General features: G+C 40.5%; 1 protein-coding gene across 1 annotated transcript; it reads left to right on the top strand.

The window, feature by feature from the left end:
- Positions 1-24,210, top strand: LOC149274405 (receptor-type tyrosine-protein phosphatase H-like). The gene is made up of 22 exons (XM_089505543.1): positions 1-99; positions 1,955-2,012; positions 4,472-4,729; positions 5,119-5,382; positions 6,784-7,050; positions 8,600-8,875; positions 9,455-9,691; positions 11,280-11,555; positions 13,013-13,273; positions 13,690-13,959; positions 14,800-15,036; positions 15,908-16,177; positions 16,297-16,381; positions 17,581-17,628; positions 17,966-18,053; positions 18,434-18,524; positions 19,134-19,210; positions 19,936-20,070; positions 20,847-20,969; positions 21,113-21,273; positions 21,979-22,114; positions 24,070-24,210. Exons 1-22 carry the CDS (start codon positions 1-3, stop codon positions 24,208-24,210), a joined length of 3,858 nt encoding a protein of 1,285 aa, XP_089361669.1.
- Positions 24,211-25,299: the final 1,089 nt, after the last annotated feature.

The raw sequence follows: 25,299 nt of genomic DNA, 5'->3' as shown, positions 1-25,299 counted from the left end.
ATGCTACTTCTTGCCCCTGAGAAAGAGAAGAGTGGCCCGGAGACACAGGAAAGCAACACTTTACCTGGAGACTCTGGGTCAACCCTGAAGAGTTACCAGGTATGAACTTGTTGCTCTTCATATAGTTTTGTCAACCTGCTTACCAAGCCTCAATGATTCCATGTAGGATTCCAGTAGGACCAGTCTTCGATGATTGTGTCTACATTACACAGAATGGGATTACATTGATTACGTACATATTACTCATTAAACCTTGTTCTTTTTTTTTTTTCTACTAAACCTCAGCAATATTCTTCCAGGAATGTGCGAATAGGCAAGTATTCCCTATATGAGATAAATGGGGGAAGGCTTAATAAACATGTTATACCCTGGGTGCAATTGTACATCATTATGGGGAGTGATACGTTGGTAAATAAGGTGGTCACGTAAGGTGCATTCTATGCACAAGGAGTCATGAATAAAAATAGAAAACCATTGAGCTACATTCCATTAATAGCAATCAAAATGAATCACTAGAATGATTTACATCTAGATTTTTGATTAGGGTTGGGCTATTTTGTATTTGTGTTAGGATTAATAGACTGATATAAAAAAAATACAACTTTTTCATATTTATTCTGGAGCAAAGTTGTATGTGAGGAGCAATCACCTTAGTAACCAAAGAAGCATGAGAAAGAAAGCCATCCTGGTGCAAAATGGTAAAAGTGGAGTAATCGCCGTAGCAACCAGCGCAATGCTCCTGCTGTTTGCTGCACCCTTTACTCTTACGAACAGAATTGGTCTTTACACATAACTTTTTTGTATCTTTCTACTCTAACTATGTTTTAATGTGAATTATTAGGCATACAAACCACATATACTCATCATTGTGAAAAAAAGTTATTCATCTGTTTGTTTTGTTCTTCGGAGAAACGTTTGGCCGCAGAGAATTTTGTCTAGGGCAACAGAAATTCCTTCTTAAGCATACATGTCAAACAATGAATTGGGTTACCCCACCTTTGTCTAAGTCATGATCTCCTTCAACTATGCCCTAAAAGAAGTACTTTAATGAAAGTTTGAGCCGCACATTCTCTATGCATTTAAAATCAATAGATTTAGATATAAATGTTGCACTTAATGCTAGTTGAATAGCTCCAAATTAGTCCCCAAACTACATTTTACTACATGCAGATTGGTACAGGCGTTCTTTAATTATCGGAGTTAGAATATGAGATATCAAATCATCAGTGTTCAGATACTATTCATTTAATTGGCTGCTGCTCCTCCTATTAAATTCAATGGGAGGTTAGGGCAGTTAAGATGCGGAATACACTGCAATAAAATACATTGTAGTCCATGCAAAATGCACTCCAATATGCATTTAGAATGAAAAATGGAAGAGATTGCTCTCCGCTACCATGTTGTAGCAAGGTGCAGGATCAAATATAGGCAGGGCTATTTGTGTATGGGCTGGACCCCTCCATTAATTATTTGGACAGGAAGTGCAAAGAGCTGGACAGGAAGTAGTAAGAGTCAAACACTACTCTGGGTGTATGGTGGTTGGTACGAAGATACACTCCCTTTGACATCACGGACTACGCAGCAGCTTTGGCGCCAGGATTTTAAAAGTCTGTACGGGCGACTCTATTGGTCGCCTGCAGGGGCCTCCTCTGCCATCAACCAATGAAGTACGCCTGTACTTCGTTGGTTGATGGCAGACGAGCCCCCTGCTGGCGACCAATAGAGTCGCCCGTACAGACTTTTAAAATCCTGGCGCCAAAGCTGCTGCGTAGTCCGTGATGTCAAAGGGAGTGTATCTTCCTCACTTGTTTAGATTTTCCTTAATTGTGTATTTGTGTCCTCCACTTTGGAGGACGCATGCGTCCGACATTTTGTATGGTGGAACGCATGGTAGAACGCATGCGTTGGCCATCTTGGTTGGTGTATCACATGTGTCTGCTTCTTCATTGTGGAGACTATCCGGCCTGGAGGCATTGAAGAGAGGGCTTCTGTGTGGGACCTGGACGTGCCAGGTATGTTCTGACCTCAGGTATAGTGCGCTTGAGGTCCGTGACAGATAGGAATTTTGGCCCACTCTTCTCTACAACATTGCTTCAGTTCATTGAGGTTTGCAGGCTTTTGTTTATGCACAGGTCTGGTCCTGCCACATTTCAATTGGGTTGAAGTCTGGACTTTTTCAGACGTTCTGTTGTATATTTGCTGGTGTGCTTGAGATCATTGTCCTTGCATTACCGAGGCTCTGTGCATTATGGCCAAACATCTCCACTTTGGTCTCTTCTGTCCAAAGGGCTCTGTTCCAGCACCTCATCTGTGCTGCCATGTTCTTTTTAGAGAGAAGATGCTTTCTCCGGACAACCCTTCCAAACAAACCATACTTGTTCAGTCTTTTTTCTTTGTACTGTCATGAACTTCTGAGCAATTTCTGAGCAATGCGCGGTCTAACCTTGGAGTGAATTTGCTGGGACATCCACTCCTGGGAACTTTGGCAACTGTCTTGAATGTTTTCCCCCAATGTGTGTGTTCCACTCCCACAACATATGTGTCCAATCCCGCCCGCTCCCGCAACATATGTGTCCAGCAATCCTGCCCGCTCCCGCAACATATGTGTCCAATCCCACCCGTTCCCACAACATTTGTGGTCAATCCCGCCAACCCTCTTACCTGATCTGCAGATTTCCCGTGCACTCCCGCGTTGCTCCCTCACAGCATCTCTTCTCTTGTTCCGCCCAGGAACCCAGCAGATGCACGGGAAGTGACGTAAAATCACGTGAATCCGCTGGGTTCCTGGGCGGAATAAAGAGAAAAGAGGCTGTGAGGGAGCAACGCCAAGGCAGCCATGCGGAACTGCGCAGGATTACCGCCCACCCGCGACAACCAAAAAAACGCCCACAAGTTTTTTACTTTATGTTCATTCAACAATAGGATAAATAGATATTATGTTTGAGCAACGAATTTACAGACATCATGCATAAGAATAGGCTGTAGAAGCAAAAACATGGTAGCTACCATATCTGAAAAGAAATGCAGAATGGGATGAGCTCAGATTGTTCCTCTTAACGCATAAGAAGACATAGCTATTGTTGCTTACTCCTGAGGAAGCCGTAATACTGCCACCTGCTGATCACACAGCAGAATGCAGCAACAATACTACATCGCATTCTAAGTAGAGGCGTAGAATTCTAATCATTCAGCCCGTCTACTCTGTCCTTTTTTTGTACCCTAAATGCATTTTCTACCTCACTTTACTTGAAAATTGATTTTCACATCAATAATCTGGTAGTTACTTTGAAAACATAACATTATTTCATATAGAAAGACAAGCTAATGGTGTATTTAGATTGGAGCAAGTCCTGCTAAATTGCCCACTGATAACGGAGGAGCTTGGGAGCAAACGCAATATATAAGTGATATGCCTTCTGCAATACAATAACAGTAATTACAATGCCACCGATTGAAGAAAGCCAGCAGTTAAATCTGATGACACTGTAGACAGCTTAATTTTGTAAATCACATCTGGCTGGTTTACAGGAATGTGAATGTGCTTTTAAAAGCTGGCAAAAAGAAATTTGACTGTCATCAACTTCGGAAGTGGATCCAGAGCCAGAATAAGGGTAACTCACACTAACAAGCACCCAGACACACACACATGCAGACACTCACATTTACGCACGCACACAGACGCTCACACCAACACAACTAGACACTCATCACTGATACACACATCCAGACACTCAGCACTAACACACACAGACACTAGACACTAACACACATGCGCACACACTAACAGAAACACCCAGACACCCACACAAACAAACATACTCAGATGAACCTGTCATCAGCAGAGATATATCAGTAGTGGTTGCTGTTCCATGTGAAAGATTATTTTCTACCATCGCCAGTCTTTTCTATTCTCTATAGAAGTTTTATGATACCAGTTCCATAGGCAGCTCCCAACTAAGTCGTGTTTTGGGGGAGGGCATGAGCAGTCATCTATACATTTTGGATTTGAGGTTGCCAGTGCATTGTTACTTGACTTTGCATTATGATATACCGTTACTATAGAATCACTTGTTTGATTTGATTTTTCAGACACTTCTGGTATGGCACGGGGGCCAAGGGGCAGCTGCACAATCAGGTAAACGAAACCTAATGTTCATTCAGTAGTCTATGATTCTCTTTTATAGTATAAGGGCTATATGTTATTTGTAGTTCCAATAGAATATATGGAAAATAGCTCGAGAACCAAGATTGTAAGTTTCTTTATCTAAAATCTAACGCCTTAAATAGAACATTCTTACATAGGCACACTATAACACATTATTTAGCAATTATCACATCGGTATATCAATCCGTGTATTTCTATCCTTATTTTACAAGAAAAATCTATTCTGTGCTTAAAGGCATTTTATTAAGGAGTAGTAATATAGTAAAATTATATATATAAAAAAAAAGGTTTGCTTTTCTCTTTCAGTGTCCCAAGTAACACAATTCAAAGTAACTCATACAACAAATTCAAGTGCGACATTATCGTGGGATGCACCTTCGGACGCAGGGAACTATACATATAATATAACGGTGTTATCCGATACGGGAACAACTGAAGAGCGCACAACAGATAAAAGTCCATTTGTGGTGGAGGGACTTACTGCTGGCATTAACTATGAATTCACCATTACCACTAACTCTTCTGGCAACTTCTCCAGTCCTGTATCAACAAATGGAACAACAGGTAAGTTTTATATTTGTATTTTTTATTTTTTTTAATAAATTACCGGATGCCTCATTTCAAAATGTTTCTTGAAGAAGAACTGTCTACATTTCTTTCAAGGGATCGTTCAATGGCGTTACATCAATTACTGTATTCTAAAAGGTTTTCTGACTTAGGTAGAAACCTAATTAGACTTCAGTTATGATGTTTTTGCTTCTTTATTCTGCCAGTTCCCAAACACCCCTGCATTTTACATCACATATTCTATATTTAAGTATGTTGTGCTACTAAGGAGATACAAAATGCACTTGCTATAATCTAAAATGGATGATATCGTTTTCGATAAAGCTGATCTTATATAAATATAGAAAAAAAAGAATGTTTCATTTGATACTTCTTTTCTCTCCTAGAACCCAACATTGTTTCGGATTTCATAGTAAAGGGTCGAACAACCTCTACTGTGTTGTTATCATGGAGACCACCCTCAGACCAGAATAGAGAAAGCTATAAATATAAAATATCCGTGTCACCTGGTGAGGAAAGAATTATCAATACTGGTGAGAACGCCACCATAACCGATCTGAAACCTGGAGATAACTATACATTCACCATCACCACGATGACACAGAACAACATATCCAGCACTGGGAACCCATCAACACAAACAACTACAAGTAAGTCAGCCATTTCTTCTGGATATATTTTTTTTATATGTATTGTTATGTTGAAATCATTGGGACCATAACAGACTTAATGTCTGGGCCCTCATGCCCCTTCCACAAGCCTGTCTATCCCATTCCCATGTCCCATGCTTGGTAAAATGAGGGACCTATGAGGGAGCAGAGAGACCAGACCCTGGTTGTACCCCACTGATGGTACGAAGGTTGGGCACTTTTTATACTTTTTATTCAAATTAGTATTTTTTGTCTGAATTTTAATGATCAAAATATGGACTTATACAACATGACCAAAATTATGTGGATACCTACCTGTCACCGTTATGATCTTGTTGGACATTCCAAAACCATGGGCAATAAAATGGAGTTGCTTATCCCCCCTTTGTGGCTCTAACAACCCCCACATTTAATCCAGTAGAGCATTTGTGGGGTCAGCCACTCACGTTCGACGAGAAGGCCTGGCTCTGTTCCAGTTCTTCTCAAAGGTGTTCGATGGGGTTGAGGACAGGGCTCTGTGCGGCCGGTCAAGTTCTTCCACCCCAAACTCATCCAACCATGTCTGGACCTTGCTTTGTTCGCTGAGGTACAGTCATGCTGGAATAAAAAAGCATAGCATTGTCCAAAATGTGTTTGTATCCTGTAGCATTAAGATTGCCCTTCACTTATACCAAAGGGTTTAAACCCTGAAAAACAGCCCCAGGCTATTACCCCTCTTCACCAAACCTTACAGTAGGCACTATGCGTTCCAGTAGGTAGTGTTCTCCTGTGATCTGCCAAGCTCAGACTCAAATAAAGTAAATTGTGAATCATCAGTCCAGAGAACATTTCCACTGACCCAGGAGTCCAGCGGCAATGTGCTTTATTTCACTCCAGCCAACTCCAGGCGTTGAGCATATTGGTCTTTGGCTTGCGTGCAGTTTCTCGGCGATGTCGTAAGTTATGTGACAGAGGACAGGTGATTTTTTACTCACTACAGGCTTCAGCACTCAGCAGCCCCACTCTGTGAGTGCGCATGGTCTACCACTTTGTGGCTGAGCTGTTGTTATTCCTAGACGCTTCCACTTAACAATATAACACTTACAGTGGACCGGGGCAGATCTAACAGGGCAGAGATTTCACGAAGTGGCTTATGGTAAAGGTGGCATCTTATGGCAATGCCACGTCTAATGTCACTGAGCTCTACAGTATAATCCATTCTACTGCCAAAGTTGGTCTATGGAGGTGGCTGCCTATGGGCTTGATTTATTACACCTGTTAACAATGTGTGTGGCTGAAACACCTGAATTCAATCATTAGGAGGGGTATCCACATACATTTGGTCACATAGTATAACGCTTGAAGAAAGTATTACTTTTGAATCGATGTTGACCATGCACCTTCTGTTTTCTTCCTTTCCAGTTCCCTCAGCAGTTAAAAATTTGACGGTAATTAACCGGACAACCACCACAGTGGATCTATCATGGAATGTACCCAACGACACAAACACAGCAACATATTCCTACATAATCAATGTGACAGGCGGGATCTCACCCTCTAACCTCACTACAAGTGTTAATAGTCAAAAAGTGGGAAATTTGCAACCCGGAGTAAACTATACATTCACTGTTTATACTAAAACAGTCAATAATGTGTTTTCTGCCTCTCAATCTGTTGAAGGAACCACAAGTAGGTTGTCCTCTATATTGTTAGAAGTTATCTATACAAATCAAAACTTTTTACCATCTTCCTCTTTTCAAACTGCATTGCCAAGACACATAGACATATTATATGGATGTTACACACCTCTGTGTTCTTACAACCAATACCTTCTACTTAGAAAATATATCTAAAACACTCCAGGGCCCCTAGGCACATGGCTTTCACCCTCAACCCTCATTTACTTAACCTTACCTGGCTCCACTTCTTGCACACAGGTGAAGCTTGCTCTCTACTACTGCGAAGCAATGTTACATGACCCACTGTGCACCCGTGTCCTGGGTACCATAGCGTACACCACTAATGGCTAGACAATCATTTAAAGCACTGGGGCCATGGTTAGTGTGCCTAATGCATAATCCAGCCAGGCACAGTTTAAACTTTTTGGCATTGCAACCTTTTATTTATCACGTTACCATTTTATGTGGATTAATCTTATATGTGTAGATCCCATGTACACTTACATGGCTGTTGTAGTGGTATTTCTATCTTTTTATATCTATACGTAGAAATGCATTGCATCACAAATATATTGCTATGATCAAAGAGACCCTTTTGTACATCTTCCCCTCTGTCGCCATGAATATATACTATTCTATAGTTTAAACTGATACATAAAATGCAGATTTCTTAATATCAGCTTTTTTATTATGATGCTCCTGCATTTTGTTACCAAACATTAATTGGACCCCCCTAAAAATCTGAGATGATTATTATTATTTTACCCTTTTTTATTTATTTTTGGTATGTACTTTCACGAATAAATCTACTAAATAAATATTTTTTATTAACAATATTTAATATGCAACATGTATGGACCAGAAACCCATCTCATGCATATACAATGAGAGCTGTCTTAATTTCCATTATTATTTCTCAATATTAATACCCCCCTGCTGATAAGTTGCTGATTGTTTTTGATTGGTTCAGTTAGTGTACCAGAAAATGTTTTGCCTCCTTTAGCAGATGTATCAGTTTGTTTCAGTGAAACTCTTAAACTCAATGTTTCCAATGCTGATTGACCTTGAAAGGTCCTAAATATCTATGCAGTTGCCCGGCCATGTCGTAAGTTATGTGACAGAGGACAGGTGATTTTTACTCACTACAGGCTTCAGCACTCAGCAGCCCCGCTCTGTGAGCGCGCATGGTCTACCACTTTGTGGCTGAGCTGTTGTTATTCCTAGACGCTTCCACTTAACAAAATAACGCTTACAGTGGACCGGGGCAGATCTAACAGGGCAGAGATTTCACAAAGTGGCTTGTGGTGAAGGTGGCATCTTATTACAGCGCCACGTCTAATGTCACTGAGCTCTTCAGTACAATCCATTCTACTGCCAAAGTTGGTCTATGGAGGTGGCTGTCTATGGGCTTGATTTATTACACCTGTTAACAATGTGTGTGGCTGAAACACCTGAACTCAATCATTACACATACATTTGGTCATATAGTATAACGCTTGAAGAAAAGATTATTTTTGAATCGATGTTGACCATGCACCTTCTTTTTTCTTCCTTTTCAGTTCCCTCAGCAGTTAATAATGTGACTGTAATTAACCGGACAACCACCACAGTGGATCTATCATGGAATGTACCCAACGACACAAACACAGCAACATATTCCTACATAATCGATGTGACAAACGGGACCTCTTTCCCTAACGTTACTACAAACCAAAGTGTTAATAGTCAAAAAGTGGGAAATTTGCAACCCGGAGTAAATTATAAATTCACTGTTTATACTAAAACAGTCAATAATGTGTTGAGTTCTGCCTCTCAACCTGTTGAAGGAACCACAAGTAGGTTGTCCTCTATATTGTTAGAAGTTATCTATACAAATCAAAACATTTTACCATCTTCCGCTTTTCAAACTTCATTGCCAAGACACATAGACATATTATCTCAATGGAGAGGAAAATATGTTTTCCTTGAATGGAGATTCCAATAATTGCCCTTCCAAATGCATTGAAGATAAAGCAGAACACAAAAAGGGACATCGTCTTTACTAAAATCCAAATTAACTTGATTTCAGAGTCATAAATCTGGTAACCAATATAGTCCGATCTAGAAACTGTCCTAAATATATGCTAACCCGGGGACTTTCCAGTACTGGTCACATGGAGGTCTCCCTTTCCATGGAAGAAGGAAGGTGATGGGCTGAGTTGGGAATATGTAGCCAGGCAGAAGTAGCTTTTGTACACCCCTACATTTTACATTTTAATTCAATTGTGCTAAAGATGTAAAAATACATATTAATGATCATAACATTGATGGAATTGTCTAATGCAGACAGGTTACTTATTTGGCGTTATGGAGGCAGCCACGATTCATTTGAACTTTTTTTCTCCTAGATCCCAACATTGTTTCGGTTTTTATAGTAAAGGGTCGAACAACTTCTACTGTGTTATTATCATGGAGAGCACCCTCAGACCTGAATAAAGGAAGCTATAAATATAAAATATCCGTGTCACCTGGTGAGGAAAGAATTATCAATACTGGTGAGAACGCCACCATAACCGATCTGAAACCTGGAGATAACTATACATTCACCATCACCACGATGACTCAGAACAATGTATCCAGCACTGGGAACCCATCAACACAAACAACTACAAGTAAGTCAGCCATTTCTTCCCAATTTAAAGCAGCCTATAATTATGGCCAATTGTTTTTCTTCCAGTTCACTTTCTGACACATAGATTACTAAGTGAAGTTGTTTGAATACACAAATGCTTATTTTTGAAAAGCAGGTTGGACACTTTTCTACCCACCAAGGAAGAACTGTCTGGAAATGTAATGATCAAGATAAACACATACCTCTTAAGGAACAATTGTCTTTTTCTACCCTCTTGCTAGTATAATTACTTTTGTCGGATATACTTTTGTAACCAATTAATTAATCAATTAATAATAATATATATATACACTCAATTACCACTTTATTAGGTATACCTGTTCAATTGCTTGTTAACACAAATAGCTAATCAGCCAATCACTTGGCAGCAACTCGATGCATTTAGGCATGTAGACGTGGTCAAGACAACTTGCTGAAGTTCAAAGCGAGCATCACAATGGGGAAGGAACGTGGCATGGTTGTTGGTGCCAGACAGGCTGGCCTACTGGGATTTTCGCTCACAACGATCTCTAGTGTTTACAGAGAACGGTCCGAAAAAGAGAAAATATCCAGTGAGCGGCAGTTGTGTGGATAAAAATACCTTGTTGATGTCAGAGGAGAATGGGCAGACTGGTTCGAGATGATGGAAAGGCAACAGTAACTCAACCTCTTGTTACAACCAAGGTATGCAGAATACCTTCTCTGAATGCACAACATGTTGAACCTTGAAGTAGTTGGGCTACAGCAGCAGAAAACCCCACCGGGTGCCGCTCCTGTCAGCTAAGAACAGGAAACTGAGGCTACAATTCACACAGAATCACCAAAATTGGACAATGGAAGACTGGAAAAACCTTGCCTGGTCTGAGGAGTCTCGATTCCAGCAACGACATTCAGATGGCAGGTTCAGAATTTGGCGTAAACAACATGAAAGCATGGACCCATCCTGCCTTGTATCAACGGTTCAGGCTGGGGGGGTGTAATGGTGTGGGGGACATTTTCTTGGCACACTTTGGGCCCCTTAGTACCAATTGAGCATCGTTTGAATGCGACAGCCTACCTGAGTATTGTTGCTGACCATATCCATCCCTTTATGATCACAGTGCACCCATCTTCTGATGGCTACTTCCAGCAGGATAATGCACCATGCCACAAATCTCACATCATCGCAAACTGGTTTCTTGAACATGACAATGAGTTCACTGAACTCCAACGACCTCCACAGTCACCAGATCTCAATCCAATAGAACACCTTTGGGATGTGGTGGATTTACATCATGGATGTGCAGCCGACAAATCTACAGCAACTGCGTGATGCCATCGTGTCCATATGGACCAAAATCTCTGAGGAATGTTTCCAGCACCTTGTAGAAAGTATGCCATAAAGAATGAAGGCAGTTCTGAAGGCAAAAGGGGGTCCAACCTATGGGCTTGATTTTATACACCTGTTAGCAATGTGTGTGGTTGAAACACCTGAACTCAATCATTAGGAGGGGTGTCCACACACATTTGGTCATATAGTATAACGCTTGAAGAAAAGATTATTTTTGAGTCGATGTTGACCATGCACCTTCTTTTTTCTTCTTTTTCAGTTCCCTCAGCGGTTAATAATGTGATCGTAATTAACCGGACAACCACCACAGTGGATCTATTGTGGAATGTACCGAACAACACAAACACAGCAACATATTCCTACATAATCAGTGTGATAAACGGGACCTCTTTCTCTAACGTCACTACAAACCAAAGTGTTAATAGTCAAAAAGTGGAAAAATTGCTACCCGGAGTAAATTATACATTTACTGTTTATACTCAAACAGTAAATAATGTGTTGAGTTCTGCCTCTCAATCTGTTGAAGGAACCACAAGTAAGTTCTCCTCTATATTGTTAGAAGTTATCTATACAAATCTCAGTATCTTTTACTTAGAACTGTGTTTTGCCTAATGAGAAATGCATCACTATGTGGAAATGAGTTCACTCCATAGCCGTTTTTTCATGGACACATACAATATGGATGTTATTATATGGGACATATGCTATAACATTCACTATCTTAATGGAGTTTTGGTCATCATTGTGCACATTGAGTCTGTACAATAGAAAGCATTCACCTCATAAAGGCTATTCTACACCCTCATTTACTGATCCTTACCTTTTAGGTGCCTGGCTCTACTTTGTAACACTGTGGGTCAATGTTACATGACCCGGTGTGCACCCTTATCATGGCCACAGTAGCCTGGAAGGACTCTGCTGCTACACCATCACCACACCATCTAGGAGTTCTCTCAGTTTGAAGGCTCCAGGAATCACAGCTGGTTACCACAGCTCCATGGTGGCCATTGATTTGCTAGTGTAAGGGGGTAATGTTCGCGTATGGTTACAGAACACCCAATTCCTGCCCCCTTTTTAGCCTGTTGAAGGTTAGCCCTGCATCATGTGCATTTAAGCCTATCCCCAACCCAATAAGGAGAGCTGTCGGAAAAGCCCTAGAAATGTCCATTGCGTCCATTCATCCATTCCCTAGCAATTGAGGTTATTTCCGAGAGACGGCTTGTGTGTTTTTTATTTGTCAGGAGCAACATCCTTACTGGATCCTCTCTGTGGTCATTTTTCTGATTTCTCTGGCCAATATATTAAGTGTGTTTGGGCAGGGCAAGATATTGTAGTTTCTGCGTGTTGTACAGGACCATAAGTGTAGACTGTAGTTGAGTATTGCCAGCGCAGGATGGTTACTTCTTTAAAAAGATTCTCCTTATAAATACACAGACAAGAGGTCTTGTAGGACTAATGGGTACTTATCTAAATCATTAAAATGGATTTACAGAGGAGCTTTTTGTTGTTAACTATGTTAATCCCAGGCAGCAAATTAAGGCATAATTCATACACTCTCTGGCAAGGTGTTCCTTTACCAAGGAGACAACCCGACTGGTGATCACAGAAGATCGACAGCAACTCAAATCCATACATTGAGAGAGACCTTCTAAACCAAAACTGTCTACATACGTTACCTTTAAGGAAATATTGAAGAAGCCTTCTGCCATTGGTGACTTCACCTTTTCAAAACTGTCCAGATTTGGATTAGATAGAGGAGTTCTTTTGTTTTCTGCGTCAAAAGTGGGCGCATTAATAGCTGAGCTGTCGAGCCTCTTGGTATCCGGCGCATGCTGCAAATGAACTATTATTATTCATTGTATTTATTATCATCCATTATAATAATGTATTACGAAAAAGGGAAACATGTAGGCTCTAATACCACCGCTGTTTGGTAATATCGCAGATAAATCGCAAAATATTTGTTTTTAATTCACGTCTGCTTTCTTTCAGTTCCTTCTGCTGTGACGGACATAGTACTTGTCAGTCGGACTAATAGTTCCATAACCATCAAATGGACCCCACCAAATGATGTTAGAGTTTCATTATATAAGTATAAACTAATTATTATGAATCAACCAGAGGGAATGATTACTACTTTTAACAGTAACTTTACAGCAAACGCACTGGCGCCCGGAAGCCAATATACATTTGAAGTCCGCTCAGAGATAGATAATCTGAATAGCAAAAGTGCTGCCTTCACAGTTTACTCAGGTAAGAAGGTTTTCTGTATTCGGCCGGCCATATTTTCCACTCTAGCCAGTAAGATCTTGACAAATAATTCACATGAAATGAACGGATCAGTGGATATGGACTCCCGAGTATTCATACCTGGGAACGTCTTAGCTCTGGCTACTCGGAGCCTTCCCTTTGCCTTCCTTTTGCGGGACTGCTCACTGACGTAAGCGGGGGCGGTCCCGTTATGTCGGTGGGCGTTCCTGGGAATGTTGGGGTCGTTCCCGCTGACATCACTGGAAACACCCCCATTTAAAAGAAAGTAGTTTTGTCCTCATCAGATGAATATTTTATTTTTGTATTAGTACTATATTAATTTTGACTTAACTTTGTGTTACCTTTTTTATGCCCGCGGACATTATTAAAAAAAATTATTTTCTCCTTATTGTCACTAGTTCCTAACCAGCCTGCTAACGTCAGTGGGAACCCCGTTAGTACATCGTCAGTAGACGTCACATGGGAAGCACCAAATGATCCCAATAAAGACTACTATCAGTACAAAGTGACGTGGAGCGAAGAAGATGGAAGTAGTAACAACACGCAAACTACTAACAAAACAAACATTTCCATTCCAAACTTAAATGCAGGCAATACGTACAACGTGACAGTGAGCTCTGTGATCAGTGATACGTTTAGTGCAATGGCCCAAAAGTGGCTCCAGACAAGTAAGACCACAATTATTAACTATTTGGATAGTGTTTATCTATATGACTGGTACTGGTTTACCTAGTTGTAGAAGACAATTGTTGTGGACAATGCTTCATCCCTAGTTGTCTAGAGGATGTATGTATGTACGTGGCCCGACAGAAGGTGCCAAGATATATCATATCCCGACAAAATACATCTCTAGAAGTGCACAGAAAACAGGGCGATGATGCCTGTAGGCAAGTAGGCTTGGGAAGATCATCTGGTCTTCCCTTCCAGCCCATAGCTCTCAAGTACAAACGCATTGGCACCTGCCTTCTGTGGCCCAAAGCTCTAGACCAGGGGTAGGCAACCTTCGGCTTTCCAGATGTGTGGACTATATTTCCCTTGATGCTTTGCCAGCATTATGACTGTAAGAGCATTATGGGAGATGTAGTCCACAACATCAGGATAGCCAAAGATTGCCTACCCCTGCCCTAGACAGTTGTTTATGGGGTCTAATATTTAATCCATAACTGGGTTATCAATGTATGTGGATCTTTGGTCCATGATATTTCTGACATCTATTAAGTTTTTAGGGCCCCGTTTGGAGAGGTGTGTTTGCAAATCCACAATTAAATCTACCAAAGAAAACCATCCCTGACTTTAATGCATTTATTTATGGTTTTGCCTGATTGAATTTTTATTTTTATTTCCCCATAATCCATCGATAAGGCCTTCATAAAAAATCTAGTCATTGTAAGCCACTTCCTAAACTCTAACAGAATTGTTTCAGCGCTAGATCCTCTAGCGCTAGAGATTGATATTAACCAACGTAGCAGTCCTTCAGAAAAGCTAATATGACAATTTCTGTCTTTCAGACCCATTAAGTCCAACGGAGCTAACAATATCGAACATTACCAGCACCAGCGTTCTTTTCAAATGGACTCGTCCTTCGGCTTCCAATAGTGTCCTCAGTGGCTTTCAGATCAAAGCTTCTTTTCAAGGAGGGACTCCTAAAGTTGTAAATTTATCAGATTCTTCACTTAATGAATTTGAACTGAAAGGTCTGATCCCTGGGAACTTGTACGATTTTGATCTGCGGAGCTACACGGTCAGTAAGATCATGGCCATGTCTTCCAGGATTCAACGGAGGGAAGTTTCATCGACTCCTGAGATAACAACTTACAGTGATCCCATCTCCAAAACAGAACGCATGTGTACGGCAATATAGCTTGTTGGAAAAACCTTCCGATGTCTTCCTTTAATGATTGTGTCATATGTAGCAACTATTTTTTTCTAGTTTACTAAATGTTTTTTTTCCCCCCATGTTTTTCCCATTGGGTGGGCTAATTAATTGGGCCATTGTACTATAAACAGAAAATGAAGAGCTATATATACCATTTACGAAACAATAGCACGTTTTAACTATATTTTCCAAGTGTAGGTTCTCCATTTCTCAGTTCTGGCTGCTTGCAGAACTAAGAATTTGATTCCAGGGCCATTCAGGTCAATCTGCTCTGCTTGTTTTTCTTGTGGTAAAGACTCAAACCTATGTAATGTATACATATGACCCAAAAATGTGTTAACCCCTTAATTACAAAGCCTGTACATGTACGGGCTCAAAATGCATTGTTTTCAATGCTTTAGGGACCGCCCATTGTCCTTAAGGGGTTAAAAAATAATAATGTGTTACTAATTAACACAAGAATGGTTAAACCATAAGTATAAACATGATCTTACCATTTACTGTATCTTTCTATTACAATATAAATAAGGAAGGGTAGAATAAACTCTAAAGGGGTGAAAGCAGTCATCAGAAATCCTGATTATTATGTACAGAAAGAGAATAAATTATGGAAATACACAATTTTAATCTTGCCGTTTCCTAATTCCTGCCTTTGCTTTATTTTATCTGTCCCCTATCATTGCTTCCATTATTCCCGTTGCACCCTTTTTTCTAACATATATTTATTGTGTTTGTTTCAGTCCCAGATCCTGTTTCAGCTTTTTCATGTTCTAAAGTCAGCGGAGGCTACGCACTGAAAGTGGACATAACGTGCCCCACGGGCTTTTTCTCTGAAATCCAACTTTTGGTTAATGACAAGCTCCGGAACCAAATAACAAATTGTACGTTTTCTGAAACGGTACAAGTAACAAGCTTGCAACCAGCGGTTGGGTACAAGATTCAAATAAAAACACTGGCAGGTGTAAGGGCAACGGAATCTGACATCATTACGTGTAACACTGATAATGTGGGTGAGTATCGATGGCATCATCACAGAAAGCTGCATAATTTTGGGATTAAACACTTATTTTCTAAGATCTGCTTTTCTCTATGTACATAAAATATTCATTTTTTTTTTTTTAATGCTTAGGGGTTATTGTTGGAGCTGTAGTTGGAGTTCTGCTGTTCTTGCTTCTTGTTGGACTGATCGCCTTCTTTATCCTAAAAAAGAGAAGGTAAGCAAAATCTGGATGTTACCGCTCGGAAAATGCTCGCTAAATACATGAGATCTCAACCTTTTCTTTAAAGAGACACTTCAGCCATTAAATGCACTTTAGCGGATAATATAGCTGAAAGTTCCCTTAAAATAAGTGCATATAGAGACTTCCTACATATATGGTGGACTTGTGAAGAAGTAAGGCTTCTCTGGAAAAATATAACACAATATTAAGATTAATAAAACATTAGAAATAGCTCTCCTCCACATATTCCCATCTAAATTATCCTTAAAAAAAAAAAATATAATAATTATTCATTATTGCGGCTTCTAAACTGATTATTAAATTAAAGAATCTCTGAACCAAATACTAATCAACATATATCCCCGGCTTTCTTTTTTTTAAAAAAAATTCTTTTATTTATTTTTTATTTTATTTTTTTCTCATGGGACGTTCTGAATTTGATGTATATATAAGCAAATTAAGGTACGATTGTTTGCGATCTTGAATACTTACGCATGAAATGCTTTAGTTTAAGTATAAAATAATGAATGACTAATACATACAGTATTTAGTACTTATGGGCGATTACCAATCCCTCATTTGTAATTTTTTTACCTTCGTTTATATGTTTATTGTCTTTCTTTTCTGTACTTTTTTTCGTATTTTGAAAACAATAAAAACATAATTAAAAGAAAAAAAAAATTATCGGGGATCTGCAGAATGCCTCTTCCTCAGGCCCTCAGCTATTTAGTTTGTTGTGTTTGCTACCACATGGTATAGTAACCGCCTGACGGCTCTAGCGCTGGCTCAGCAAAAGTTCCTGGGGGTCTAATGAGACCACCCATCTACATGCACAGAAAGCATCCTGATCCATTTCAATGGCAGCACTTCCCTGCCACTGGTTGGCTGCTTCAAGCAGCCAATCAGTGGCCTGAAAAACTAGACCACAGAGGAGGTTCTGAGTTGCAGCTTCTTTTAAAGGTACTGCAACATTCATTCTTCAACCCAACCCCTACGATTCATGAGCCATTTAAGGGATTCTTGTTCATTTTATTTTAGCGTGTTTAGTTTTTAATAATAAAGTGAATGTAGAGATCGCGTCAATGATCCCTAATAGCCCATATGAAGCACACATGACCCTTTATCCTGAGGCAACGTGATGTTTTCTCTTGAATTACGTTTTTTTTTTTTTTTAACCATTTTCTCTTTTACAGAACGAAAAGTCCAGAAACGCCGATAGCCTTCGATACCGGTCATAACAGGTAATCTGTCGCATCCTCTGCTATCGTTAATATACCCTACGGTTTTATGCTTTATTATATTTAGCTGCTGGCCTCTGAAGCAGAGACAGCCTAGTCAAGGCCTGTATATGACTTCACTTATTGTACCTTATTGTACAATTACCTGTAAAGTGCTAAGTACATCGGTTAGAGCTTAATTAATAAAAAATATACATAAATATGTTTCTGGTAGCTCAGAGGATTCCCCTTTCTAATGCGATTTCCAATTGTGCTTTAAAACGGGGGAAAAATTCCCTCTTTAATTATTTGCCATAAAATCCTCATATTTAATACGTTTGTTCCATGATTTATTTTCCAGATATCACTCTATATCTAAAGAAAGGTTTCCGACTTATTTCCAGACGCAACACGCAGACAGCGACTTTGGATTTGCTGAGGCGTATCAGGTATATTTCATTATTTATAAAATATTCATTGTTTAGTCATTTTATTATTATTTATTGTTTTGTATAGCGCCATCAAATTCCATAGCGCTGTACAATGGGTGGACAGGACAAAACAAGTAGTATGTAACAAAACAATTTGACTTACAGAGATTTTCTGACAATTCTTTTTCTTTTGAATGTTTCAAAAATGAATGTTTATGAATGTTGATGGAGTCGTACAAGCAGCCCTGTTAACCAGTGGAGCTCGAATTGTCTTCACCCCTAAATGAGAATTTTATATTTTTCCTATATCATTACTTTAATCATTATATACCAATAGTCTACGATTCTCTTCCTTCTCCGTTAGGTTTTGTATTATGTGTTTATTTATACGTCAACAGGAGCTCGCCTCTGCTGGTATAAAGCAGTCCAAAAATGCAGCAGACTTTCCCGATAACAAAGTGAAGAACCGATTCACCAACGTCTTGCCATGTGAGTATTAAACATAAAGCTGCATTCTGTATTTATACTTTAGTAGTTTTCAGGCAAAGAGATTCTGGAAAATCCCAAATCACGGGAGGCGGTCTAACCCATATAATATAATGTCGCAAGACGAGGGGAGACGGAAGGACTAAACAACACTCCGACCTCACCAGCCATAGAATAATGCAATGCCGTGGTGGTCTGGTAATCAACTGTTCCTGTGTGTGGTTTCAGGGTATTATTCCCACAAACAATGCTTATGCTGACAATACGTAATATAGACATAGATGATCCATCTCAATATGGTAGCTTCATTGTTAATCTGCACACATTGGTATAATATAAGGTTGGTTGTCAATATGTTGCCCAAGCCAACATTGTAGTTTGGTGCTATTTAAGGACTACGGCTATATTTCAGTACAAATCATGTTGCTTGAACACCATTTATTAAGAACAGCTGTGGAAAGTGATAGGGGTTCTATCCAAGTTCTGCCATGTTCACCATTCACCATCCATTCCGTTCTCCTCTCATGTTATGTCAATGCTCCTCATACATTGTAAATAAACTCCTAAGATCCCATCATAGTTTATTTACAGTTTTTTTTCTTATTGTTTAAGATGACCACTCTAGAGTTAAACTGAGCTGCATTGATGACGATCCCTGCACGGATTACATTAATGCCAACTACATGCCTGTAAGTATGACCATGTGCCATATGGCATCATTCTGGTGCCTTCAAAGATACCCTAAGGTTTTTAAACAATGCCTAAATCTGCCTGGTGCTTTAGTATATGCCTCAAATAATAGGATATCTAAGACATAGATGCCCGGGTATTTCGCAAAATGTAGTTTATAAATAAAAAACACTGAGATAAATCCTACTACCTGAGATAAAAAAGTTATCTTGAAATGTCCATTTTTGGGGTATTGTAGATAAAACTACCATATACACTAAATGGACAAAAGTATTGGGACACCTGACCATTTTACCATTTCAAATACATAGACAGTAATATGAAGTTGGTCCCCCCTTTGCAGATATAACGGCTTCCACTCTTCTGGGAAGGATTTCAATAAGATTTTAGAGCGTTTTTGTGGGGATTTTTCTCCCATTCATCCACCAGAGCATTTTTGAGGTCAGGCACTGATGTTGGAGGAGAAGGTCCATCTCCATTCCAGTTCATCCCAAAGGTGTTCGATGGGGTTGAGGTCAGGGCTCTGTGCGGCCGGTCAGGTTCATCCGCATCAAACTCATCCAACCATGTCTTTATGGACCTTGTTTGTGCGCTGGGACAGAGTCACGATGGAACAGAAAAACTATTCCCACAAAGTTGAATGCATAACATTGTCCAAAATGTATTGGTATGCTGAATTTACGAAATAACCAATTTATTTTGTATATGCTTTCTTTTCCTGTAGGGTTATAATTCTACTAAAGAATTCATAGCCACTCAAGGACCTTTAGAGAACACGACTGCAGACTTCTGGAGGATGATTTGGGAGCATCACGTCAGTACCATTGTAATGCTGACAAACTGCGTGGAGAACGGCAGAGTATGTTAAATAAAATCATTATACAAGCCTCTAATGTCCAGTCCACATCAGGGTGACGCACGTTGATCCAATCGTTGATCCAATGTTTAATATCTCCTTCCAGATGTCTTCAATACCTTTATTGCCGCTCATGTAAGCTGATGTAATACACATGGCTGTGCTAAGGGGACTGATGTAACGGTGTAGTGGGTGACCAATTGCATCCTTCAGGTGGCCATATAGAGGCAATTGTGGGCTGAGGGGCTTAAAGCCCCAGGGCCCGATTACGCACAATTAAGATCTTCTGTGTCAGATCTATAAAATGGAATCATCATAAGCCTAAAATCACCAGAGAAGGATATATATATATATATATATATATATATATATATATATATATATATATATATATATATGCTGCAGATGTCCCGGCCACTTAAAGAGTTCATGTTTAGGAGACATGTTGGGAATTAATCGGCATTCTCCTTCTCACATCTCTGTTGATTCCATTTCAATGAATGATCATCATGAAATTATCAAGCCTTTTCTGACAGGGGGTACATGTACCAACATAAACTGAGTAAAATGAATATATGTACTAACGTGAGATATTGGAGGTCGTGTAAAAAGTAGAACTATAGTACAAAGTTTAAATTCATTACTGAAGATGAAGTTCCTATTAGTTGCCTATTTACAGTCTTTGCCTGTTTCATATTAGTAAATCATATTGTACAAAACACTTATTTCTATACATATCAGTGATGTCTGCTTCAGGTCATTTCTCTTTGTCTGTTCAGGTAAAATGTGAGCATTATTGGCCCCTGGATTATACCCCTTGTACTTATGGAGACATTACCGTGACCGTCAGCTCAGAAACAATCCTGCCGGAATGGACGATACGGGACTTTTCACTCAAACATGTAAGTCACAGCAGAATGAGGTCTGAATAACACATATTTTTCAGCCTTCGGAGGCTTTGGACATTTAATAGTATTAAAAAGATGTTTCTTATGCAGCATTTAGTTACAAAACTATTAAAGTCTGCACTGTTTAATTTTTACAGGCTCACCAAGATGGTATTAATTATGTGCGCCACTTTCATTTCACTGCTTGGCCTGACCACGGCGTCCCAGAGAACACATCAACCATCATCCAATTCCGCGATCTTGTCCGAGAGTACATGGATCAGCGAAGAAGCAAAGGACCCACCGTTGTCCACTGCAGGTAGGAGATGCTCATTAATTTATTTATCTGTGTCAGTAGGGACAATAAGCCAGTTTATCGGGTTCTCTGCATCTTCAGCAGGAGAGTAAATAACATAGTATCTCCTTTCTACCTTCAGAAAACCTTCTCATGAATCAGAAATTAAATCTTACATTTTCTATTACCCTTAAATTTAACACATTTTATTCTATTTGTTTTTATTCCACACCTTGGGTCCGGGTCCATGTCCCTTTGGGTCTTAATATTCGATAGATGGTAAAAATGATACCGTATTATTCTGAATTGGTCTACAGTAGGGGTATCAAACTCCAGGTCCTGAGGACCAGAACCAGATATTCTGGATTTCCCAGTATGAGTGCCGGGTGGTCAATCAAAATAGTTTGAGCTGATTAAATCAATTGTGTTCTAAGCAAGGATTTTCTTAAATCCTGGACTGTTCGTGGCCCTTGAGGGCTGGAGTTCACCAGTCCTGGTCCACAGTGTTGTGTCCTTCATAGAGGTTAGCAGGAGTACCCAATTTCATTTCTTACGTCTGTATTGTATCCAGAATAGACCATAATCTTATCCCTGCTAGCTCTACGTCTCTATCTACCGATGGGTCTTGGATCCCTGGAAAACATCTTTACTCCTGTCGTAGAAATAAATAATTTGATTTATGTCATTTCTTTTATCTTCAGTCCCGTTCATTTGAATTGTGTTTTGCAGCGCTGGTGTAGGGAGGACAGGGACACTCATTGCGCTGGATTACTTAATCCAGCAGATGGAAAGGGAGCACCGGATCGGAGTTTATGGTTTTGTGGAAAAGATGAGAATAAACCGACCCTTAATGGTACAGACCGAGGTGAGTGGATCACATGCACTTCCATTAACAGTCCTGACTAGACTTGGGCACCAGGGGGCTCTTCGTGTTCGTCTTCGTGCTCGTCTTCGGCAAAAAAAAAAACTTCGTGGTCCTGTCTTCTCTTCGGGCGAATATTCGCGGACATTCTTCGTGCTCGGGTTTTCTTCGTTTTCCCCGGTTAAGGGGTTAAAACGGGGTTAAAGCCGCTCTGGCGCCAGGAGTTTAAATGTCCGTATGAGCAACTCTATTGGTCGTCAGCAGGGGGCTCGTCTGCCATTGGTTGATGGCAGACGAGCCCCCTGCTGGCGACCAATAGGGTCGCTCGTACAGACTGTTATACTCCTGGTGCCGTAATTGTTCGGCAGATCCCGCTGGTCTCCCTGTTCTATCATTTATTAACTGATAGAACAGGGAGACCAGTGGGATCTGCCGGGTAAGTTGCAGCATTGGGATTTTAAAAGTCTGTACAAGCGACTCTGTTGGTCGCTCGTACAGACTTTTAGGCTCCTGGTGCTGTAACTTACCCGGCACATCCCACTGGTCTCCCTGTTCTATGAGTTAAATGTCCGTACGAGCGACCAATAGAGTCGCTCGTACGGACATTTAACTGATAGAACAGGGAGACCAGTGGGATGTGCCGGGTAAGTTACAGCATTGGGGTTTTAAAAGTCTGCACGAGCGACTCTGTTGGTCGCTCGTGCAGACTTTTAAAACCCCAATGCTACAACTTACCCGGCACATCCCACTGGTCTCCCTCCCTGTTCAATTAATTAAATGTCCGTACGAGCGAACAATAAAGTCGCTCGTACGGACATTTAACTCTGTACAGGGAGGGAGACCAGTGGCATCGGCAGGGTAAGTTGCAGCATTGGGGTTTTAAAACCCCAATGCTGCAACTTGCCCTGCCGATGCCACTGGTCTTTAACTAATTGAACAGGGAGGGAGACCGATGCCACTGGTCTCCCTCCCTGTTCAATTAGTTAGTCTGTGCCGGGTTAAATGTCCGTACGAGCGACCAATAAAGTCGCTCGTACGGACATTTAACTAATTGAACAGGGAGGGAGACCAGTCTCCCTCCCTGTTCAATTAGTTAGGGGTTAACTTTTTTTAAAGGGTTAAGGGGCCGTGCAAGTGAGCCTATTGGTCGCTTGCACGGCCCTTTAACCTATGGATTTCTGCTCCCGTTAACCCCTTCGATGCTGTGTTAACGCAGCATCGAAGGGGTTAACGGGAGCGGAAATCCATAGGTTCGCTGTCAGGGGCTACAAAGACCGTGCGAGTGAGCCTATTGGTCACCTGCAGGGTCTTTCTCTGGCATCAACCAATTGGTTGATGCCAGAGGAGGTCCCTGTAGGTGACCAATAGGCTCATTCGCACTGCCCTGTAACCCGTGACGGCGAACCTGCGGATTTCCACTTCCGGGAACTGCCGCGAAGCCGCGAAGACAAGACAAGGTAAGATGAAGGGGGGGAATGGTAGACGAAGACGAAGACAATCACGAAGATCTTCGTGGTGTGTGTCTTCGTCTTCGCCTACGTTTTACCGCCGCCGTCTTCTCTTCGGCGTGTCTTCGGAACGAACACGAAAACGCACTCTTCGTGTTCATTTCCATGTTCGCCCGAAGACGAATGCACAAGTCTAGTCCTGACCCACATCCTCCGCTGAATGTATCACTTGGAGTGTGTGTTCAATTTAAATGATTCCTCATAATGCCAAATTTCATAAAATCCAACGTAGATATTTATTTACATACTGGGGATCCCACTCAATGTAGATATTTATTTAAACATTGGCAGTGATGTATTTCATATTATCGGGCAACCCATTGCTTGCAGTTTTCCTGTGATTTACTAGAATGTGTTTCTTTTGACGGGTTTCAGAAGGTATGGATCTTGGTTACTCTTTTTGGTGTCTTGACTTGACATTCTTTTTTTTTTCTTTTTTTGGCTCGTTAGTCGCAATATATATTTCTGAACAAGTGCATGTTGAGTTTGATCCAAGAACCCATCGAAGAGAACATCTATGAGAATCAGATCACTGACCTCATATATGAAAATGCCAACGTGGTACGAAATTTCCAGAGAGAAAACGCCTGACCTGGCAAAACCGAACTTGAAATAATGAACTTTACAAGAACAAGCGACTTATCTTACTCAAGCACTTCCCACGTACCTTCACCCGGCCTCGCATTTCTCAGACATTATTTTTTAGTGTCTCTCTGGTGTATGCAATACCGCCTGGAATCAAACATGTGTCCTCTTCAATCTTATTTGACCAATATAACCAATGTGGGATTTGTTGGCAAAATGGGATGTTTTTGGTCCATTCGAACTACAGTTACAAGTTACAGGACTCATTTGGGAAGCCCAGCTCAGGAAAGCTGGATTTCTATTATTATTCAGTTCAGATTATTGTGCAGTAATGAGAACAACGTAGGTTATGAAGCAAGAAGATGTTAAAACGGTTAAAAAGTTGTTTAAATATGTGCAAATGTTATTTTATCAGAATGTTTTCAGATCTTTATTTCATTACAGGTTTTTTTAAAGTACATAAAGATTTCTTTAGATGAGAGTTAGATTATTTTCACACCATTGGTAAAAGACCACAACTCCCGTCATGAACAATAGCGAAACTCTGGTTAGACCTGATGACGTCACCATAATGCTCCATATGGGCGATATGTCAAAGACGGCTGCTTCCTAATGCACTGCACAAAACTTTGGGTCGTTACGCAGGGCTTGACCTACTGTATCGTTAAACCAGGTACCTGCCTAGTGCTGCGAGATAATAGGGGGCGCTATCATGAGGTTCTTTCATATGGTAACAAGTGCATGCACGCTGACGGTGCTGAGAAGCTAGGGACCCCTGGGCCAACCAATCAATTACACAAAGCTCACAAGAAGGACCGGATTGTACCTATGGCACCTAAATCTCGTGCCTAGATCCCCATGTATTTAAAGGTCCTCTACAGAAAGGCTTAAAAGTGCTTAGTTTGTTATACCGTAATGTCCAAACTCTACTGCTGCAGTGTTTTATTTAGTCATTGATTTTCAGGGCTACCGGTAAAGTCAAACTACGGTCAGTATGACAATCTCTATCAAAGGTAACTATAACTGTTGAATTTTAGAAGAGCAACTATTTCGTTTGAAACAATGACCCTCCCAAGGCTCAAATTCAGAGATATG

Source organism: Sceloporus occidentalis, unplaced genomic scaffold (assembly GCF_023333645.1).
Source record: "Sceloporus occidentalis isolate IW3139 unplaced genomic scaffold, rSceOcc1.0.p SCAF_333, whole genome shotgun sequence".
NCBI lineage: Eukaryota > Metazoa > Chordata > Lepidosauria > Squamata > Phrynosomatidae > Sceloporus > Sceloporus occidentalis.
The sequence above is the reverse complement of the archived record's forward strand: the minus strand, read 5'-3'. Positions and strand labels throughout refer to the sequence as shown.

Bases quoted from the DNA above. Each gene is read 5' to 3' on its own strand.
- LOC149274405 (XM_089505543.1), top strand. From the start codon at position 1: ATGCTACTTCTTGCCCCTGAGAAAGAGAAGAGTGGCCCGGAGACACAG. The intron at 8,876-9,454 runs GTAGGTTGTCCT...CGGTTTTTATAG, and splicing joins ACCTGTTGAAGGAACCACAA to TAAAGGGTCGAACAACTTCT. The intron at 18,054-18,433 runs GTATATTTCATT...ATACGTCAACAG, and splicing joins GATTTGCTGAGGCGTATCAG to GAGCTCGCCTCTGCTGGTAT.